We start from the raw sequence: 22,819 nt of genomic DNA, 5'->3' as shown, positions 1-22,819 counted from the left end.
CATAAGTTTCAACACTACAGTTAATACGTGGTCTTTGGCAGAATTCTGTCTTCTCCGCCCAAGCTCTTTGTGTTTGTTGTACCTCTACTGGGTACCCCTGTGAGTGCAATTTTAAATGTGCAAAATGTTTTAATCTGTATTGAATGTTTTAATTCTTCCCTTCATCAAGTTCATTTTTAAATCAGTAACAACAGCCATCCCCAACAGGGTGCCCTTCTAATGTTTTGGACTACAATTCCCATCAGCTGACCTGGTGCTGATGGGAGTTCTGTGTGTTATGAACAGCGGTCTATAAATATTTTTATAAACAATATTATTTGAAAGTGCCATCTACATGGAGGGTACTTAGATAGATCTTCCCCAATCTGGTGCCCTCCAAATGTTTCAGACCACAATTCCCAGACAGAGAGAAAGAGAGCGTAAAACTATGTAAAAATTTAAAATCAAAATCATGGACGAGCTATTGCAGAAAGGTATCTGGTCAGTTCAGGAAATGGAGTTTTAGATCCTTCGGAGGCCCACTGTGAATTGTTTGCAAGCCACTTTGAGGGTAAAGTTGCTCACCACCTTAGCAATCTTGATGCCCCATCCACATCAACTGTAATCCCCAGTGAGGTGTCCAGCGTTAATGTCTACTGAAACTTCTTGGGATCGGTTTCAGTTGATGTGGTCTGATGATGTGGACAAGGTGCTTGCGATGATGCGGCCCACAACGTGTCCTCTCAGCCCTTGCCCGTTTTGGCTTACGTTAAGGCTTGCTGAGGGGGTATGACCGAGTGGATCCAGGGTGTAGTCAATGTGTCTTTGTGGGAGGAAGTGGTCCCAGCTGCCCTGAAAGAGGCAATGATCTGACTTCTCCTAAAAAGCCCACCCTGGACCCACTGGTTTGTTGCAAATGCTCCCTTTTCACAGAAAGTGATCAAGAGGGTTGTGGCGCAGCAACTGCAAGTTCTCTTGGAAAAAACAGATTGTCTTGACCCATTCCAGTCTGGGTTCAGGCCTGGTTATGGGACTAAATTGGCCTTGGTTGACCTTTATCCGGAGGAGGACAGGAGAAATGTGACACTGTTGTTCTTACTTGATCTCTCGGCGACATTTGATGCCATTAACTATGGTATCCTTCTGAGTCGACTTTATGAGATGAGTATTGGAGGCACTGTTTTACTCCAGGGTTATTTTCAGAGAATAGCATTGGGCGATTGTCTTTTGGCTCCCAGGCAGTTGTGCTGTGGGGTACCACAGGGCACCATCTTGTCCCTAATGCTGTTTAACATCTATATGACGCTAACCAGTTCTATTTCTCTGTAACATCTGAATCAGGAGAGGCCATGCAAGCAGGGCTGTGGAGTCGGTACACCAAACCTTCAACTCCGACTCCGACTCCTCTATTTTTCTACTGTCTGACTCCGACTCCTCCCAAAATTGCATCTTGTCAATCAAAATTTATTTGGAAGTCGGAGTCGGTACATTGCTACCTACTCCGACTCCTCCCAAAATTGCTCCCGACTCCAACTCCACAGCCCTGCATGCAAGCCCTGGACTCGGTGGTGAGGCCCAATAAACTAAGTCTGAATCCTAGCAAGACGGAGGCACTGTGGGTTGGTGGTTCCCGAGTTTGGATAATTGGTCAATTGTCTGCATTGGATGGGATTGTACTCCCTCTGAAAGAGCATACACCAAGGGTACTCCTGGATCCATCTTTGTCACTAGAAGCCCAAGTGACTTCAGTGACTAGGAGTGCCTATTACCAGCTTTGGCTGGTAAGACAGCTGTGGCTATTTCTGGACCAGGATAGCCTGACCACTGTTGTTCACGCACTGGTAACCTTCCAAGCTGGATTACTGTAATGCACTCTATGTGGAGTTGCCCTTGAGATTGGTCCAGAAGGCACAGCTGGTGCAAAATGTGGTGGCGAGACTGCTCACTGGGACAGGGAATTGCCAACATGTTATCCCACTGCTGAAAGAATTGCACTAGTAGCCCATTAGCTACCGGGCGAAGTTCAAGGTTCTAGTTTTGGTGTACAAAGCCCTACGTGGCTTGGGACCAGGATAAGTGAAACATCATCTTACCCGTTATATATCCAGTCGATCGCTGCACTCTGCAGGTGAGGGGCTCCTGCAGATACCATCTTATCAAGGGGTCCATTCCGCACAACATAGGAAATGGACCTTTAGTGTGGTGGCACCTCCCCTTTGGAATTCCCTCCCCTTAAATATTAGAAAGGCGCCATATCTCTGTTATCTTTTTGGTGCCTATTGAAGACTTTTTTGTTTCAACAAGCCTTTTAAGTAGAGTCCTTCTCCCAGTTTGCGCCTGTGCTGGAATTGCTTTTAAAGATTATTTAAAAAAAATATGTTAAAGATGTTTTGTTTTAATATGTTTTAAAAGATTTTTGTTTCAATACATTTTAAATTCTTTTGTTTTAAAGTGCTGTTAGTGTTCTAGTTTACCACCCTGGGCTCCTTCTGGGAGGAAGGGCAGGATATAAATTAAACAAACAGCCTGTATAAGCCTGGCAGCATAGAAAAGTTTTCAGCAGACATTTAAAAATCAAAACAGGAGATGCCTGTTGAAAAGTGAGGGCTGAATGGCAAATATTTACAATTGCCACACCTGTTGGTGTCTGTCAATGGCCTGTCTGCTTTGGGCACTTCAGCATCCCCTACATTATTGAAAGGAACAATTGGATCTCCATAGAAAATCAAACCCATAAATAAATGTTTATAAATATTTACTGGAAGCATGTAAAGTTCAAGAACTTGGGAGGAATGGAGCAGGGAGTTAGAATATGCTATATATCCCAAACAATGGAAAATTGCCTTTATGCAAATTTGATTTTATGCAAAATGTTTGTATAGATTTAAAATTAAGATTGATTAGCAAAAATTGGTATTTCAAGTATACTGGATTCAACTTCTTTATAGGAAGACCCTGTCTAATTTAGATAGATGCTGAAGGTGCTGACAAAACTGACCTGGGGGAGGGACAGGGGGGAGGAGGAGGGCAGGAAGGGGAGGGGAGGAGATTGGGTGGGTGGGCACTGGGCAGAGGGGAAGCCCCTTTCCTTTCCAAAAGGAAAACATTGTGAACAGTATCATTGTTTTTCAGCATTTCCCCCACTTTTCTATTCTACAGCAGGCACATGTAGCCTCCCACTCAAATTTAAACCAAAGCTGTCCCTGGCCACATCCACAGCAGACCTTTATTTTACTTTAGACAGTCACAGCTTCTCTCAAAGAATCCTGGGAAGTGTAGTTAGTGAAGGGTGCTGAGAGTTGCTAGGAGATGTCCTGTTGCCCTCAGAGCTTCAATCAGAGCGGCTGACTGTTAAACCACTCTGGCCACTGGAGCTCTGTCAGGGGAATCCTCTCAGCACCCTTCACAAACTACACTTGCAAGGATTCTCTGGGGAAAGCCATGACTGTCTCACGTGAAATCAAAGTCTAGTGTGGCTGCGGCCCCTATTAGCCAAGCCCAGCAGGTGTGAGTCTGGCTTTTAGTACACTGGCAGTTGGTTCTTACTGAGCATGCCTGACATTATCACTTTCAAGCCAAAATTTCTTAGATTAATTAAAAATCATCCAGGCATTTTTTTAAACTTTTAAACTGCAGAAGACGAAGGTCAGAGTATGGGGCAAGGTTAGTATTAGGATTACAGGGACTCTGTGAACATGGCTGATTTTTAATTAATTTCAACAGATTATGAGACCTCTGACAGAAAAAAGTCCAAAAGGAGTTTGGTTTCTCTCTCTCTCTCTTTACACTTTGAACTCTTAATTCTCTCTGTTTTGTGTATCACCATGAAAATTTAGAGGGTAGTTAAGCAAGCATTTCTGAGTTCAAGACTATAAGTTTTGTAAGTTTTTGTTTTGAAATGAGCTTATGAGAAGGAATAGAATGGCATGGGGGTATTTTCAATTTAACATTGTAGAATGCAAAAAAATCCATGCTAACTATAGTATATGGCCACTCTCGTGGCTGTATAATTTTGGTACTGGAAGCATACCAGGACATATGTAATAACTTGAGACCCTTTTTAAAAACTGACACAAGTTTAAATGAATGAAGTACCTATGCTTTGATAAAGAGTGCAGAGTACTGAGAAGGAAACTGAGAAGACAGATATGAAGAATGCATGCCTCACCTGATCCTGAGGTACAGAACAGTAATTTGCAAATTATAAAAAATTAATCTCAGTCAAGAAATCAGTTTCAGAAATTTTTCTCTTGAACTGGCAGGAATGGGGTCAAATTCTGCCTACTTTTGGCACTTAAGTCTCTGGCAGACTCAGAGAAGTAAAATTTACATTTGATATTCCTATACCAGCCTCAACATGGGAAAATTTTAATTCAAATTTATTTAGAGAAGATGACGTAAGGACAGCCAGCAGATTGCTCTGGGCACTGGACATCAACTCCCTCCCTTTATGGTCACCTGTATCTGCACTTGAGATTAAATCCCTCACACAGGCACTGAAGAACAACAAGGCCCCAGGTAAGGATTTCCTGCCTCCTGAATGGTTTAAGATTGATGTTGACTGTTGGGCCTCATTATTGGCAGGTCTAGTCACCCATATAAATAATACAGGTGGCATCCCCAAAGGTTGGAATCTTAGCATAGTAGTTTCAATATTTAAGAAAGGTAATCTGCAGGAGTATAGAAATCGCAGACCAATTAGTCTGATTAACATCCCAGCCAAAATTTATGCCAAGTACATCACAAAAATTAGAGGAACGGGCAGAAGAAAATTCTATTCTAGCTGAAGAACAGGCTGGCTTTAGGAAAGGACAATCTACCATAGATAACTGCTATACGTTACTTCATCTGATAACTAAGTATTCCACAAAGGGTGGACAGTTTTATTGACTTCAGTGCAGTTTTTCATTCTATAAATAGACGGCTTTTTTGGGAAAAGTTGTCAAACACAAATACAGACCCGAGACTCTTACTTCTAATAAAAGTACTTCACTCAGAAACCTATCTGAAGGTTAGGTTCAAGTTTTGCCCTCACAGACATAATCCTAACATACAAAGGTGTATGCCAAGGTTGCATTTTAGCACCATTTCTTTTAATTTTTTTATTAATGATATATTTGCTTTTCTTCATAATCAGAAATATCATATGCCCAAAATCTTACCCGATCAAAAAACAAGATTAGTTTGGCAGGATTTGTTTTTCATAAATCCATGTTGGCTCCTAGAACATGGGAATCACCTACTCACAGAACTTCCACTTTCCCAGGATTCAAAGTCAGTTTATTGGCCCTCATCCAGGCTTGCATAGCCACTACTGACTCAGATGCTATGAGAAATAGAAGCTGCGTGTCATCAGGCTTCTGATGGCACTGTGCTCCAAAACTCCCTTGAAGATAGTCATATGCTTCTCATGTACCTGAAGATGGTCATAGGCACAATCCAAAATGGATTGTGATACTATTAAACAATGACATAGTAATATTATATATTAATCTAGAAAATAAGTTGAGATGTTGAAGTTACATGTACAAAAAGGTTTGGTGTGTTTTGCGTTCATATAAATTACTATATATATATATATATTAAGTGAGGCACTCCCAGTGTGGAAGCAAGTGGGTGCACACATGGGACTCTGGGGCTGCCTCCAGCCCTGGACTAGGGCTTCCAAGGACTGGCTTGCCTCCTGCAAGATATTCACCAGAGTGTTTCTGAATTGCTATTATGATGCTTCCAACCCAGATTAAAGCCATCAGGATTCCACCCTATTGCAGATACATTTGGGGAATCCAGTTTCTTCCTAGGGATGCTGTGACTTTTAGAACTAAAGAGTACTGGGGTGGGGAGAGAAGAGGCTGCATTTGGCAGGAGCAACACGTGTCAGCATGAAAATGCTATGTAACTGCCTCATACATGCAGCCATTAACAAACTCAACTCCAGCTTCTTCTGCAGCTTAACAACCGTGCTATGTCTTTAGACTCCCTTAACCAGGCAGTTTTGCACAGCAATCAGGGAGAGATAGGTCAGGATAAAGATAGAGCAGAATCAGAAGCAGCAGACATCCTTTAAGAGTTATTGGAGAATGCAGGGTTCCCTTGAAGGCAACCTATTCATAGTTCAGGCATCTGCCTTTGAAAAGGCCAACTTCTGTCTCAAGTACAACCTAGTTTGAGACTGCAAGAGAGTTGCCAAGTATCAAAGGGGCATTCACTAGCTTGCTTTTAATCTCTTATTTCCTTACAGCGTAACTGGCTCCAAAACATTGAGGCAGAAGTCTACCAAGACAGCTCGGCCTTGTGCAGATGTGACAGAGGCTCTCTCTGCAACCAAAGTTTGCAAGCTTGGAGCCTGCCTTAGGAACATGCACTTCCTTCCCATCACAAGCAAACTCGTCTGCCCTCTATTCCCTGCCCACATTCAATCATGTGCACCAACATTAACTAGGTGTACAACCTGTTCTGGGAGGGGATGCACTCCTAGGAGTGCTCCTGAGTTCCGCTTCTGTACCTAGGAGTGCTTATGCCCAGCTTAGGCTACAACAGTTTCCAGACGAGGACAGCCTATCCTCAGTTGTCCATGCTCTTGTGAACTCCCTTCTGGAGTACTGTAATGTGGGGCTGCCCTTGAGGATGGCCTAGAGGCTGCAGCCAGTGCTGCTAGGCTGTTCAGTGGGGCAGCCTGATGAGACTATGTGCCACAAGCTCTGAAAATGCTGCATTGGCTGCAGGTAATCTACTGGGCCCAATTCAAGGGCTTACTACTAGCATGTAAAGCCCTAAATGGCTTGGGACCCACGTACCTAAAAGAGCTCCTTTCACAATATTAACCATCTTGGACCCTATAACCAGCAGGTGAGGCCTTGTTGGTGATGCTGCCCACTGGAGGCTGCCTGGGTGGCGGTGACGCTTGTGATGTTACTGCTTATAGTGTAAATATGGTAAGTGCTGTTTATATAGAAGACATATGGTAAGTGGAGTGAAAGAGGAGGGGGGAGTACATGAGCAGTAGAATGCTGGATGATTGGCTGAGCGTTTGAATGGCTGGGAGTATAAATGGAAGAATGACAGTTGAATCTGGGTGGATGTTGGGAGTGTGGAGAAAGAGGTGTTTGAGGGTGGAGGTCAGGAGTGTGGAGAAAGAGGGAGTTGGAGTTCTGATTAATAATAAGTCAAGTACAAAACAGGAATAGATGAAACCATACTCTTGTGAAACATTCTAAAACTAATCTTGTTATTTCTGAAATTGAATAAATACTTATTTGGTTTACCAAAGGCCTGATCCTTGGCTGGGGGATATACATACCAGAAGGGAGGGCAAGGTAATTACCAAGGCTGAACAGAAACAGTATCTAATGGTGGCAGCGGTGAAGGGAGGAATAATAACAATTCAAGTATCCAGAGCAACCCAGAGTTGTATGCGTTATCTATAAAGATACAAGGGGGTTGGGAACAGCATAAGCACGCAGTCACAAAAGTAACCAGCTAGAGAGAGACTCAGGCAAAGTCTCTGGGAGTATTGGTTATAGGACGTGACTGGTGGTGCTGCCTAGCAGGGGGATCTAGTGAGATCTGTGCTAGAGCGGAGTGAGAAACCATATAAAGGACGGTCCGGACTGGTGGTATCCCTGGTGGTGCCTAGTGAAAGGCAGTAGCCACAAGCAGGTGGGAACCTGACAGGGAGAACCAGGGAAGGACGTCACATGTGGTGACTGTAGCGGTGGGATACGAACAATAGAGAGTCCCTAAAAGTGGTGTGGCTAAAAGAAATAACAAATAAAGATTACTTGTGAGAGTGACTGGCAAAGAGTGTGTGGCAAAGTGCGAGTGAACTCCTAAAAACATGGCTGAATATATAAAGATGAAAAGAGAGGAGCTGGTGGAGAAGTGCATAACATTCAATTTACCTCACGAGGGTAAAGGGGTAGATGAATTGCGAGCAGCATTGATAGCATTCGCATCTGTTCAACAAAAACAACCTGTCAGAGAAGAGAACCCAGAAGGGTACTCAAGCAATCCCGCTTATATAGAGTATTTGAGAGAGAAGTTAAAAGTTGGAAACTGAGAGATTGAGGATGGAAGGTGCAGAGAAGGAAAAACAGCGGAAGTTGGAAATTGAGAGAATGAGAATGGATACTGAAAGGATGAGAATGGGGTTTGAGGAGAGGGAGAAGCAACGAGCAACAGGTGGAAAAGTTAAAATTTGAAAGAGAGAAGTTTCATTCTGATGAAACAAGAAAGGACAGAAATGAAACCAAAATAAAGGTTACACCAAAAGATTTTACGGTGTTTGAACCTGGACAAGACCCACAGATTTACCTCAACACCTTCGAAAAGGCAGCTCAGATGTGGGGGCTACCGGAGGATAAATATATGCAATATTTATCAAATCTGATCAAAGAGGAATTGGCAGAAGTATACCAATATTTCCCCTCAGACAGGCCCGTCACATATGCCGAGTTTAAAGAGGCAGTGTACAAAAGATTCAGACTGGGACCTGACTACTTTAGGAAGTTATTTCGAAACTGTCAGATCCAAGCAGGGAGGTCTTTTGTTGAACGGGGAGCAAAATTGATGGACATATTTGGAAAGTGGATGGGAAGTGCCAAAGCTCAGTCAGTGGAAGAGGTGAAAAGCCTCATGATACTGGATCAATTATACCATCAGTTACCACCAGAAATAAGGCTCCTGGTCAAAGACCGTTCCCCTACATCAGTTCAAGAGGCCGCAGAGTTGGCAGATCACTTTGCCTCCAATAGAACTGGCTGGGTGGGGAAAACATCAAGAGAGTTTAAACCCAGACCATATAATGGTGGCAGAAAGGATGTGATACCACAGCGAGTGAGTCCTCCAATAAAGTCTGAAGGGCACAGGACACCCCAGAGTGGATCTGTGTACCCTAAAATGGAGGAGAAATTATGTTATAAATGTGGTAGACTGGGGCACCTACGTTTTCAATGTGAGGTTGCCAACCCCATTGGTAATCCTGCTCAGGGAAGGGCAGTGAAAACAGAACCAAGGGAGTTAGAAACGAAGAAGGTTCAGTTCTGCCAGATAAACTGGACAAATGTAAAAGACTTTGATTCGAGTCTGAGGGAAGAAGTGAGTGTGCAAGGGGCAAATTATTGGGCATTGCTTGATACTGGTGCCGCTCAGATGTTACTGAGGCCAGATTTGATAAAATCTGAGGAAATATTACCTCAGGAAACGGTGACAATCCAAGGAGTGAGGGGTGAACCAGAAAACATACCCATGGCCCTGATAAAATTAAAGTGGAGAGGAAAGGAGGAAATATGTAAAGTAGGTATTAATGCCCAACAACAAGAACCAGTGATACTGGGAAGAGATGTTATGGGGGCACAAGGAAAAATATATGTGGTGACCAGACAACAACTTGACAAAGCAACAGAAACCATTTTAACAGAGGCCGAAGAAAACAGGGTAGAACCTGTTATCGAGCCTAAGGTCGCCATAGCAACCCCTGGCAGGCCTGCTAAAAGAGACAAACTGTATCGAATGGTCTCTAGTGAAGAGGCAGAGCAGTTCAGGGAAGAGCTGGATAAGGATGCAAGTTTGAAGCAAATGAAGGACCAAGCCCTTACACAAAAGATTCCCTTTACTGACAATCTGAGGAATCAAATTGTGTGTGAGAATGGGATTTTATATAGACTGTGGATGCCTGCTGAGAGAGAGAATGAATGTGAACCAGTGAAACAATTGATGGAATTAGATGAGCAATCCAGAGCCAAAACTGCCTTCAGTACACCAGATGGGTTATATGAGTTTGTGACTTTACCCATGGGACTAAGGAACTCACCAAGTTCTTTTCAGAGACTAATTAATACTGTGTTGCGAGGCATGTCAGATTTTGCAGTGGCCTATATAGATGATGTGGCTATTTTCAGCAAGTCGGTGCCTGAGCATGTCCAACACCTGACAGCAGTATTAGAGGCATTTAAGAAAGCAGGGCTAACAATAAAAGCCAAGAAATGCCAGTTTGGGTTGAATGAAGTGATCTATTTAGGACATAAGGTGGGGAGTGGGAAAATAACCCCCTTATGGAGCAAAGTTGAGGCAATACAATCGTGGCCCATCCCCTTAACTAAGAAACTAATTAGGGCATTTTTAGGTGTGGCTGGTTTTTACTGTAAATTTGTAAAAGATTTTGGGGAAATCGCAACCCCCTTGCATGAGCTAATAAGGAAAAAGTGTGCTGAGCGTGTGGTGTGGACGGATGAATGTGAAAAGGCTTTTGACCTTCTGAAGCAAGCCTTGTGCCAAGGGCCTGTATTAATAGCACCAGATTACGAGCAACCATTCATCGTGGCTACGGATGCGTCGGACCTAGCGCTGGGAGTCGTCTTGCTACAAGAGAGAGGAGGCACCAGACATCCAGTGGCGAATCTTAGTCGCAAGCTGACATCGAGGGAGAAGAATTATTCGTCGGTCCAAAAGGATTGCCTAGCCGTCGTGTGGGGACTGAGCAAGTTGCGCCCATACGTGTGGGGGACGAAGATTTACAGTGACGACGGACCATCGAGCATTGTTATGGTTACAGACTATGAAAAATCATAACACTATGCTGCAGAGGTGGTCCTGGGCTCTACAAGATTACCAGGTGGACTTCAAGTTCATAAAAGGCAAGGACAATGTATTGGCCGATGGACTTTCAAGGCAGGTGGATGGGACTGCAGTGACGTGACCCAGACGTGGGTGCAAAAAAAGACATTTTCCCCAAAGAGACTTGTTTTTTTATTGTTAACGCGTCGTATGAATCCTAGAGCAGGAATAATACTTTGCTGTTATTTTAAGGGGGGGGGGGAATGTGATGTTCCTGCTTATAGTGTAAATATGGTAAGTGCTGTTTATATAGAAGACAAATGGTAAGTGGAGTGAAAGAGGAGGGGGAAGTACATGAGCAGTAGAATGCTGGATGATTGGCTGAGCGTTTGAATGGCTGGGAGTATAAATGGAAGAATGACAGTTGAATCTGGGTGGATGTTGGGAGTGTGGAGAAAGAGGTGTTTGAGGGTGGAGGTCAGGAGCGTGGAGAAAGAGGGAGTTGGAGTTCTGATTAATAATAAGTCAAGTACAAAACAGGAATAGATGAAACCATACATTTGTGAAACATTCTAAAATTAATCTTGTTATTTCTGATATTTAATAAAACTTATTTGGTTTACCAAAGGCCTGATCCTTGGCTGGGGGATATACATACCAGAAGGGAGGGCAAGGTAATTACCAAGGCTGAACAGAAACAGTATCTAATGGTGGCAGCGGTGAAGGGAGGAATAATAACAATTCAAGTATCCAGAGCAACCCAGAGTTGTATGCGTTATCTATAAAGATACAAGGGGGTTGGGAACAGCATAAGCACGCAGTCACAAAAGTAACCAGCTAGAGAGAGACTCAGGCAAAGTCTCTGGGAGTATTGGTTATAGGACGTGACTGGTGGTGCTGCCTAGCAGGGGGATCTAGTGAGATCTGTGCTAGAGCGGAGTGAGAAACCATATAAAGAACGGTCCGGACTGGTGGTATCCCTGGTGGTGCCTAGTGAAAGGCAGTAGCCACAAGAAGGTGGGAACCTGACAGGGAGAACCAGGGAAGGACGTCACAACGTTCAACAGGGCCTTTTTGTGGAATGCCCTCCTTAGTGGGGTGCATCTATCTTCATTATTGACTTTCAGAAGGAAGCTAAAAAGCATTCTTATTTAACCCAGGCATTTGATGGCTGAAAGACACTGTTCCTGGCAACCTGGAGATCACTGGTTGAATGTTTTAAAGTAAAGTACTTTTAAAGTGTTTTATTGTGATGTGTTTACTGCCCAGGGCTCCTTGGGGAGGAAGGGTGGGATATAACCTGAATAAATAAATGATAAGTAAGAATAACTTGGGTTCCCTCATAAACCAGATATTGAGGCAACGGTTCTAAGTGGGTTTGCAAGCCATGGCTATGGTACTGAGTAGCACAGTTAAATGCCAACATGGAAGAAAAGAAAAGAGGAGAGAATGCACATTCTGAAGACCGGCTCCCGGTTTGCAGGGAGCCAGCATTACCACCAAACCGAACCTTTTACAGAGAATTTCAGTTACAGAGCAAATGACCAATTCTGGGTGGAAACCAACGACAACAGAAACTGCTTGAACACACCTGGCACTCAAGAAAACCCAAGTGAAACATTTTTGAAGTTCTGGAGAACTTACAGCTGTGCTCCTACACAAAAAAAGGTTTCAGAGATGGAAGTTTGCCAGCATCCTCTCATCCGGTCACCTTTAGAGTAAAAATGGCTTCTGTGAGACTAGGCAGAAAGTGTTTACTGAAGTTAAATCCTGTCCCTTTCCCAGGTGTCTTTAAATCTACATTAGTCACTTGTAGATGATAGCTAGTTTTGCAGACTAATATATTTACAGTTGAGCACATACCAAATAACTTGAAAGCAAATTTACTTACATCTTTTGCAGCACTTAGAAACCATTCTTTAGCTGTTTCAGCATTAGTGATAGTTTCTTGGGTGGTAAAAGTCTGTGTGCCGAAAGAAAGAAAGAAAGAAAGAAAGAAAGAAAGAAAGAAAGAAAGAATGAAAGAAAGAGTTAAAAACCTAGTCAAGCCACCTATGCAATGTTTAAGGAACAGAAAACAAATGAGGGAACTATAGTGCTAAAGACCAAGCTGCTCCAACAAGCAGAGAAGGGAGGGGAACATACCAGTTTAAACTTGTTGAGTGAGTGAGTGAGTGAGTGAGTGAGTGAGTGAGTGAGTGAGTGAGTGAGTGAGTGAGTGAGTGAGTGAGTGAGTGAGTGAGTGAGTGAGTGAGTCAGACAGACAGACAGACAGACAGACAGACAGACAGACAGACAGACAGACAGACAGACAGACAGACAGACAGACAGACAGACCATTCATTGATTTGGAATATTCCATAAATTTCAAACTGTAATACAATATTTAAGAAAAAAACAATAAAAATATAATTAAAAATCATATAGCATTTAACGTGGTGCCTTATAGTTGCTATAACAGCCAGAAAAATAATAAAGTGATCCACCAGGAACCTCAACAATTTTCAAGTGTTCCATGGGGAAAAGGTTTGAGAACCACTGCTTTAAAGCATGCTCAACTCTACACTGAATTTCAGACACTGAATACTGAGTTCCACAGGCAGATTGCAGAAGTACACAATTTTGAAAGCCCTTGAAAGTCTACTAAATAATAAATGAAAGGATCAAATTATAGTTCAATAGCTAACCTGGATGGGTTGTTTCCACTTTGCACCCACACATTCTGCAGTAAGAAAAGGGAATTCTGAGCTCTGCATAAATTAGAACGCTTGAGGACATTCTGCATATTTTATCCTGCATTTTTGGTATTTTGCACAATTTATTTGGGTTGTGTCACCCATGGAAAAGGCAAGGACATCGGAACTCCAAATCACTAAAAATCTTTCAATCACATCTTTGGTGTTTATGATTTTAGTAGGCATTGCCCACAGACTTAAAGACTTCTCTTTGCAAGGTTCAAGTTCTTATGGACTTTAAAAAATATTTTTATTCTTTGTATTAATCTTTATTATCTTCTTTCTTCAATATTTTGAAAAATTGTTTTGTGTGTTCTCTGTGCATTCAGAACAAATCATGTATTGTAACCAAATCTGGCACAATAGTTCCTGAGATAGAGAAGCAGATTTCTGTCTAAGTTTGGATATAATTGGGTGCCATTTTGAATCCAGCTGGCAGACTAAACCTTTTTGGCTTCTCAGAATTCCTGAGCAATGTCTGTTATAGGCTGCTTGTACTGATATAAACCAACTTGTGGACTTTTGTTTTAATATTCTTCAGAAGCTGAATTCTGCTTCATCACACTCTACACTTTTTCTGTGAAATCGCAGCACACACAATTCTTGATTGCTACCTTTTCGAGAAAAGTAAAAATCAACGTCTCTCACACTATGGGTAAAAGCTGTCATGACTATGACCTGTACAAATCCCGTTCATTACAATGGGGGCATGCTCCAGTTAATATTCCAACTGACTGGGCCCTTCTTGCGATTGCTAGGTTTAAACTTCAGGAAGATTTGAGTTCATTCAAGCCAATGATTGCTCTGACTGATCTACTGCAGATCTAAACATGAGGCCCTTTGTTCCCCTGGATTTTCAGGCAGTCCCATTTGCTCATTAGCAAAAACAATCATAGCTTTCTTTATGAAATGCATCAAACATGATCAGTCATGCAATTCTGTCAAAATCACCCTGCTCTATTGAAGTTTATCCAACCATTAAAATGTAGCTTTAAGAACCAACATCATGTTCCCTCTCCTCTCCCACCCATCTCCAAAAATGGTTTCAACAAAGGTTAGTTTTAAAGCAAGCTTTAAAAAATGCCATTCACCTATTTCCCAACCTATCCAATTATCTGGAAGTCACCAGGCAAATGAGAGACATGTTAGCTTTCCCAATGGCTTTCAGGCAGGAAATGTGAATTCATTTATTTGTTTCTCAATAATTTTTATACCATACATTTATCCAAAAGTGAGTTTCAGGATGTGTACATAAAAATTTAAAATCCACAATACAAAATTAAAAGCACAAGTCATTAAACATAAATCATACAAATATACTTTTTGTTATTCACAAAAACAAAGCCAACCGTTTGAAGTTCCCTTCATACTTCAGCATCCTAACATTCCAGTCTATTGTCTCCTAGATGAAATCTTGAAGAACCTAACAAAGCACAGCTTGCATTTTACATCAACAGCAATCCAAGCTTTTTAAAAAAAAAATCAGTACATCTGTCACTGTCATACAAACAGAAGTCTTTTCCAACTAGTTCAGCTAAGTCCAAAGCCAGCAGGTTTTGCTAAAGCTGGTGGCTAATTAGGACCACTGCAATAAACTAAGAGGGGGGAAAAACCTGCTTAGTTACCAGTGCTGATATAAGCAAAGGCTCTTTACAGCAGCCTTCCCTAATCTGGTGCCTTTCAGATGTTTTGAACTACAATTCCCATCAGCCCCAGACAGCCTAGCCACACGATACTGATCTAAGACACAGGGCAGGCCCCAGAGGCTGGACAGGTTGGGCCCTAGCCGAGGCTACTGATGGATGGAAGAATTGTGACATTCCTTCCTAGACCAGGACTTACCTTGGATGCAACGATGAAGAGTGTTGTCTCAGGTTTTAGCTCAGCCAGAGTTTTGGCCATGTGGGTACCATCAATGTTAGATACAAACCAAACACGGGGACCACCTTTGGAATATGGCTTAAGAGCTTCAGTCACCATGAGGGGGCCCTAAAGAAAAAGGCTGTTAGTGCTGTTGAACGTTTAGACCATCTTTATGTGGAGAAGATACACAGCAGAACAGCTCACCAAGTCCGATCCACCAATGCCAACGTTGACCACATCAGTGATGGCTTTTCCTGTGTAGCCTTTCCAGTCACCACTACGAACTTTCTGCAAGGATGCAAACACAGTGCAGATTACCGTTATACAACGCTTCCAGTAATTTCCCCCTCATTTTCAAGAGAACATGTTTAGGAACTGGATGTTAGATTTCAATTGCTTGGGCAACTATTTTTTCAGTCTAGAGGGAACATTCACCCACAGGGCCATCTACCACCAGCTGCTCTGTGGGAAGGATCCAGAGGTCTTTTAAACATGTTAATATTGTTTAAAATGTAATTTAGTATCATTTGTTAGCTGCCTTAGAAAGATTTGTATCTTGGAAAGTAGGGTAGAAATAACTGAAATAAATAAAATTGCAGAGTATCCAATTCTATTTTAAAGGATTTCAAGAGACAGTTCTAGAACTTGAGTGACATGTAGCAGTTTATGAATTGCTAATAATGATTGTGTTTTTGTCCCTGAGTATGCAGTCCAATTACACAGAGTGTGACCTCAAACCACCTTCTTGGTTTAAGTCTATGAAGTTCTGTGTTTGTATGACCAAGGACTGCTACTTTACTACAAGAATCTCATAGAAATCTGTCTCTCAGTCCAAATGATGCTGGACAATCTACTACATTATTTATATTTAGCCTATAGAACTGGGCTCGTTAGGGCAGTTACCTTGGCATCCCTTTTGACTTAAGGGGGATACAGAACAATTGGCTCTGCCTTTTACATTCTTCCTGCTCTTGCATCTCCTTCTTGACTAGCCTCTCTGCCAAGACCACCAACAAAAATATCTAATTAGCCTCGGTTATGATCTTTAGAGTGCTGGGAAGTGATCTAATCCAATTTGTTTCACACTCCCAGGTGTCACTAGACAGTGACTCTCTTTGGTCCCCAACACTGCAGATCCTTTGCCCAAAAACTCTATGGGGAACCTGTGTCCCTGCCAATGTTGCTGGATTTCAACTCCCATCAACTCCAGCCAGTATGGCCAAAGGTCACAAATGATGCGAGTTGTAGTCCAACATCATCTGGAGGGACACAGGTTCCCCAAAGCTGCTCTAAGTGCATGGCCAGTCTACATAAGCTGCAAGCTCTTGCAGTAAAACTGTTCCTAATTTTTATCACTTCAGGCAGCAGGGAGTGGGGTGGATGTCTTCCTTCCCTATTTATAAAATTAACATGTCAAGAGAATGTTACCCTACAGCTCCTCTGTCTCACAAGGGATCACGGGTTCCAATCTATGCAAGTCCGAGTAACTGCTAGATTTTCAAAATATGGGGTAACAGCCATGGTTGTTCCTTGTTCCAGCAACCTTTGCACCCTGAAATAATTTTTCACCAAGTGGAGACCATTTTCCCCTAGTGGAGACAACCTAATTAATTACAACTGCTATCCATCAGCTTCAGACTGATACAAGTTAAAAGTCCCAAGCACCTGGAAGGCACTAGAATGGTGAAAACTGATGTATTGTACAGCATTGTTCTTCAGTCTTGGGTCCCTAAGATGTTGCCAGACTACAGCTCCCTTCACCCTCTGCCAGGTTATCCAATGGTCAGGGACCATGGCAGTTGTATTCCAACTGGGGACTCCAAAATTGAAGAATGCTGTTGTATAGTACAGTACGGCCTGAAAGCAGTATTTTTGCTATACAATAAAGATTAATTTGATTCATTAGAAATGTGTGCCCAGCAGAGGGGCTAGTGAGTTCAGCAAAGTTGCTACTCCACTTGTGAGCCTATATTAGATATGATGCCTCATACACTTTGGGGGGAGGAGGACACACACCCAGCAAATATGTTTTACCTGGCAGAAAGTCTTCATCTTCTCCAAAACTTTGTTCACTTCTGGGACTACATCTTTGCCTTCAACTAATATTGGAGTATTTGAGCGATTCCGCAAAGCAATATGGAGCACAGCTCGGTTCTGAAACAAGAAGAGTTACAGCAAGTGCCAATTATCCTCATGTATTTATATAGCACTATGGGACTGTACATTAAAAAAAATCAGGTCCCTGCCCCATAAGGCATACACTCTAAACAAAATAAAATGCAGACAAAAAAGGAAGAGGGGAACAAATAGAGGACTTCAAATGCACATACTCTAGATACCCAAATTTAAAAAATGAAAAACCTAAGCTGAAATTCCAAAAGCTTTGGGAAAAAGCCAAGTTTTTAAATAAGACTTAAAAATTAAAATGAGGGAGTTTGCAAGTACTCTGGGAGACAATTCCAGGAATAGAGCAACAAGAGAAAATGGACGAAGTTGAGCTAAAGAGTAAACAACCCTGAGAAGGGTTAGAAGCCCAGAGTTTGAGGAGAAGAGATTCCGAGCAGGGCTAGAATGAGAAACGAGAGATAAGGAGGAGCCAGATCCCGTAAAGCGTTAAAAATTAAAACAAGAAGCTTGTACCGACTCCTGAAATAAATAAGGAGCCAGTGCAGGGACTTCAAAAGTAAATGGTTAAAACGATGGGCCAGATAAATGACCTTGGCAGTGGAGTGTTGAATAGAAACCAAGGGTCTGATACGAGTTCGTGGAAGACCAGTCAAAAGAAGACCACAACAGTCAAGGTGAGAAATAACTAAAGCATGAACTAATGCCTTTGCAGAAGAGACAGACAAAAAAGGTCTGATTCTAGCAATGTTATAGAGGGAAAAACATCAGGGCTTTGGTACAGCCTTAATGTGGGCAACAAAAGAAAGAGAAAAGTCTGAAGTAAAACCAAGACTATGTGCTTCCTCCACGGGATACAGAGGGATGTTGTTAACAGTGATGGGAAATGTATACAGAAAAGAGAGCTTAGAAGGAAAGATGAGCAATTCTGTCTTCGCCATATTAAGTTTCAGGTGTCAATGAAGCATTGGCCAAGCAAATCACTCCTGCAAGAATTTCTTACTGTAAAGAATTCTCTCTGAGGGGTCAACTCCCAAGCCCAGGGCAATTGATTCTGGCCAGGCACAGCCCATGCCTCCCTTACCAGGGCTGAGTTAAACCAACACCAGCCCTGTAAGGGATTGCCACCACTCATTAAATCTGGTCACCCACTCTGGGCCAAGGGGAAACTCAAAGTGCCAGAAATAGACATGATGCCAAGGATTCCAAAAGACAGGAGCCAAAGATGCACTCCTCGTCTTGGAGCCTTAAGGCAAAATACCCAACTATACTGTAGCTAAATGGCCAAGGTGCCGGATTAAGGGCCAAATTCCCAATGAAATGAACACACACTGGTAAATGAGGTAGCTTTATTAAAATAAAATATAAGTGCAAAAAACGTAACTGCAAAATAATTCCTTAAACCAAACACCCCAAGGGTTAAGTAAAAATACAAAATGCAGAGAGTTCAAGTCACAAGTAAAACAACAAATCTGCCTAGCCTAATCTATACTCACACAATATAGGAAGACAAGCAGAGTAACTTCATGGTTCCACATCTTCCCAGGGATGTATAGCCTGGATAGCAGATGGAACCCCAACATCAGGTAGTACCAGGGAACATTGGGGAACAAAACCCAGAATGTACTTTATGGGAAAAAGCCAGCAACAGCCAAGAATTAATTAGCCAATCAGGGGGTTTGCTGATGATGGAACCTTTCCTAGCTTTTGCTCCTCACGGGCTTCTCCAACCTTCCCAGGCCTCTGGCCTTGAGGTACCAGTCTCAGGCTGATAAGCAGGTGTTCTTACTACCTAATTAACTGAGTTCAGCTGTGAGAACCGACAGTCTCACAGCCTTCTAGAGGCCCTAATTCAGGCAAGATGTTTCCCCCACAATTCCTTGCCACAGAACCACTTTAGTTAACAGCCTTAACAAACCAGGCGTTCTTGATACTTACAACAACAACAACAAAGAACTAAGCATAACTAGTTGTATTGCTCCTTCAAATCAATACCAAACTATTTTTTGTTATGGTTGCACTGGTTTTCCTTTATGATTTGGGAGACAATCCATCAGGAACCTCTTCCAGTACACCACAGTGGATGACAGCTCTGCAAGCAACACCCATTGTTCTAGGGCGTTGCAAAGGGCCGTTTCCACCCTAGCCAGTGCTCCAGGGATGTCACCACTACAGAAACCCTTTGGACTACATTCCAGTCCCACAGCGCCAATTCTCATTCCAAAGGGTCTCTTAGTAAGTACTGCTTGGTGCCATGCATGGACTGCATGCATCAGGGAGGGGATGCTCTGCATTGGGTTGGATTTTTAAAATTTAAATCAGATTTCAAATTTTTCTTACAACAACTAGTCAAGAAAGAGCTTAGGTCAAAGTATCATTATGAACATAATTGCACAACTTCTAATTATATTCTGTGAATATGTTAACAGCAATTTATGGAGATGGGAGATAATCTGATCAGTCCCATTCTGCAGATGGTGTACATGAAGTGTTCTCTCTCTCTCTCTGTTTCAGCCTTGCCTTTCTCTTAAGTGCAAAGATAGAGAAGGTCAATGAACAGAGAATTTGGGGAGACAGGAGATCTAAACAAGGAGGAGACAACTGAAGTGGTAATCCAGCTATTAACAGCAGTAGCCTCTTCTACAGGTATTTTTCTTCCTGTGGACAAATTCATTCTACACTGAGAAATAAGTTGGGAACTGAAAAAACAGGAAAGCTTGTATTCCTTTTCCAGAAAATGAACAAGGAAGACAAAGGTGAAGAAGAAGACTGAGTTAACGGTACCTCCCAATATTTTAAGTTTCTCATGTTGATTTGGTTGAAATTGCCTAAATTTTATTTTATCCAAAAACTGAAATAGTTGAAAAAGGAAGGAAGTGGATTGCCTTCAAGGCTCAGAGAGAGGCAATAGTAAACCACCTCTGAATACCGCTTACCATGAAAACCTTATTCACAGGGTCGCCATGTTTCCATGGTAAGTGGTATTCAGAGGGGGTTTACCATTGCCTTCCTCTGAGGCTGAGAGGCAGTGACTGGCCCAAGGTCACCCAGTGAGCTTCATGGCTGTGTGGGGATTCGAACTCTGGTCTCCCAGGTCGTAGTCCAACACCTTAACCACTACACCACACTGGCTCTCAAATCCATACGCATGTTTCGTTAATGTTGCTGTTTGTTAAAGAAGAAAACTAACCAGAAGAATAAGCAATCTTATTAGTACAATTTTAAAGCCTGTTTAGTGGTAGCGATTCTGGCACATCACGTCAAAGATATGATTAACTGAATAATTGGAGGTGGCTCATCTCCTAAATGACTTCACAAGCTCATTATTCTGCTTTAGTACTAGAATGACCAAATCATCCCCCCCCCTTTTTTTTTTACAGAAAATTAATCTGAAAACAATTCAGGATTGGTAAGTGTGTACCTACCTTCTAATGAAACCTACATCTTTGAATATGTATTAAGGTTATATTAAACAATGTATTTCTGCTAAAAAATGATTAAACAGAATCTTCCTCACTAGTGATTTAAATCACTAAAATTGAGTCCTCCAGAGAAGCTATTTAAATTATGATTTATATCAAATCAGCCTTTCAAAATGTACAAATACAATTAGGAATGGTGACAAATTCCACTTGAAGAATAAAATCAGGAAATGTGTGGAGGTAACATCAACAGGTAAACAACATATAAGACCATTACAGAATCATCACAGGCAACAAAATCAATCACATAATTTTTTGTTACTACAGTGGACTGCTACAGACCAGACCATCGTAACGGTCCAGCAAATCACATCCCTAAATACAACATATATAGACAATATAAATGATCAGCAAATAAAAATCAAAAAAGGTGTGAGGGGAATTAGATACTCAGGACTACAGTATACTAACAATCCTAAGCAGCCATAATCACTATTGGGTCAGATGCCCAAGACTTCTGTAAGGCTTTGCTAAGCAGAAGCTGTGGAACAGAAAGCTTTGAACAGTCAAGAACAAGGAGCAGGGCGTGGAAATAGAAAAGGTCAAAAAAGTAGATTTCCTAATTAGGATGGAGAAACTTGGATGTGTAATTTCTGCACTTCTTATGGCTTTTCAAAGTGTCTTGAGAGCCCTTTGGAAGGGGAAATGTGTGTTTCAGAGTATGAGAGCAACTTCCAGTAATGCATCTTTCAAACTAGATCTGTAGCTTGCCCAACACTTCAGCCAGGGGTTATTATTAGGTAACAATAATAACCTTAATTGTAATAATCCACACCCCAACTCGCTGCTGCGGTACTCCCAGAGTACTCACATGATAACCCTAGCCTCTCTTAAAGGCAACTGCAGCTGAAGAGAAATAAAGTTTATTTTTAAAAACCTCCTACTGTACTAAACATGCTTTTTTTTGGGGGGGGGGAGTACCGCCCAGCTTCCCCAACCAACCTCAGCCAGGAGAGGGATGAAATGACAGCAGCACCCTACCCAAAGGAGGGGACGTCCAAAGGGCCAAGGCTGGCCACTGCGAGACCAGGATGCGTGACTCGATGGGCCCCCTTGGCCTGGCCCAGCTGCCGCAGGGCCCTTCTTATGCTCAAGGGCCAGGGGAGGAAGAGTGCTGCTGAGGACACTCCTGGCCCAGTAGCAGAGGCACCCCAGCGACAGAGGTAGCCCCAATGTGTGGAGGGAACAGGGTTTATATTTGTAACCTGTACTCTCAGCCACAGAAGTCCTCATAACAGTTTATAAACATACAAAAAATAAATATATTTTTAAAAAACCAACCACATTACCACAATTCACCAAGGGAAAAAAAATCATTGCAGCAACAGCTTCAAAAAAACCTCCACAAAACCAGAAAGATCCAATAATATTGCAAAAAGCATGTCCAAACAGAACACCCTCCTGTTTCCGGCTGATGCCATTCCAAGGGAAGGGGGAAATAGCTGAACTCCTCTACTTAGCCTCTACTGGGCTAACCACTGACTAAGCGCCCACATCCCCTGTCTTTGCCTTCTGCCCAAGGGCTTTTGATGACTTTGGCACACAGCGAAGACCATTCTTCAGATGTCCCATGCGCTGGCACTTGCAGCCAATAACGGATGCCAGAGCCACAAAAGGGGAGCTTCAAGTGAGCTTCCGTTGCCATAAAGAGGAAGTAGCTTTTACACACTGACACAGCTCAAAGAAGTTCCTTAAAATTTACTTGAAGCAATGATAAATTCCAAGAACCTGGGTACATTTTTGCTTTGTAGAGGTAAAGAATTCTGTTGAGAATAATACCTAATACAAAAGGAACAATGCAAGTACTCAACCAGCTTCATGTTATGGGTCACTGTGTTATAATGAATGTAATACCGGGCTGATGCAAGCATTATTGAAACAATAATCCTTATACCAGCCCTTTATTATACTGTTTATTTCAGACCCTCCAGTAGGCAATGGTGGCTTGGTCAAGGGAAGATGGTCCTCCAAGGTCACCAGGGAAACTCCTGCTTCATATCACACATGGTTGACACAAAGACAGCTCTTCCTTGATTCTTAACAACTATAAGACTACCACAGAGGGGGAGGGAAGATCATAGT

General features: G+C 42.3%; 1 protein-coding gene across 1 annotated transcript in view; it reads right to left on the bottom strand.

Moving 5' to 3' along the window:
- GPI (glucose-6-phosphate isomerase) overlaps positions 1–22,819 on the bottom strand; it is a 54,818-nt gene that overhangs the window by 19,965 nt on the left and 12,034 nt on the right. The window contains exons 4-7 of the mRNA XM_061594588.1: positions 17,166–17,285; positions 15,336–15,419; positions 15,111–15,257; positions 12,425–12,496 (exon numbers count right to left, since the gene is read on the bottom strand). Of these exons, the coding sequence (XP_061450572.1) occupies positions 12,425–12,496; positions 15,111–15,257; positions 15,336–15,419; positions 17,166–17,285 (423 nt within the window). The remainder of the gene's footprint in view (positions 1–12,424; positions 12,497–15,110; positions 15,258–15,335; positions 15,420–17,165; positions 17,286–22,819) is intronic.

The sequence above is a fragment of the Rhineura floridana genome, chromosome 13, assembly GCF_030035675.1.
Source record: "Rhineura floridana isolate rRhiFlo1 chromosome 13, rRhiFlo1.hap2, whole genome shotgun sequence".
Lineage (NCBI taxonomy): Eukaryota > Metazoa > Chordata > Lepidosauria > Squamata > Rhineuridae > Rhineura > Rhineura floridana.
Note: the sequence above shows the minus strand (reverse complement) of the source record. Positions and strands in the feature narration are given on the sequence as shown.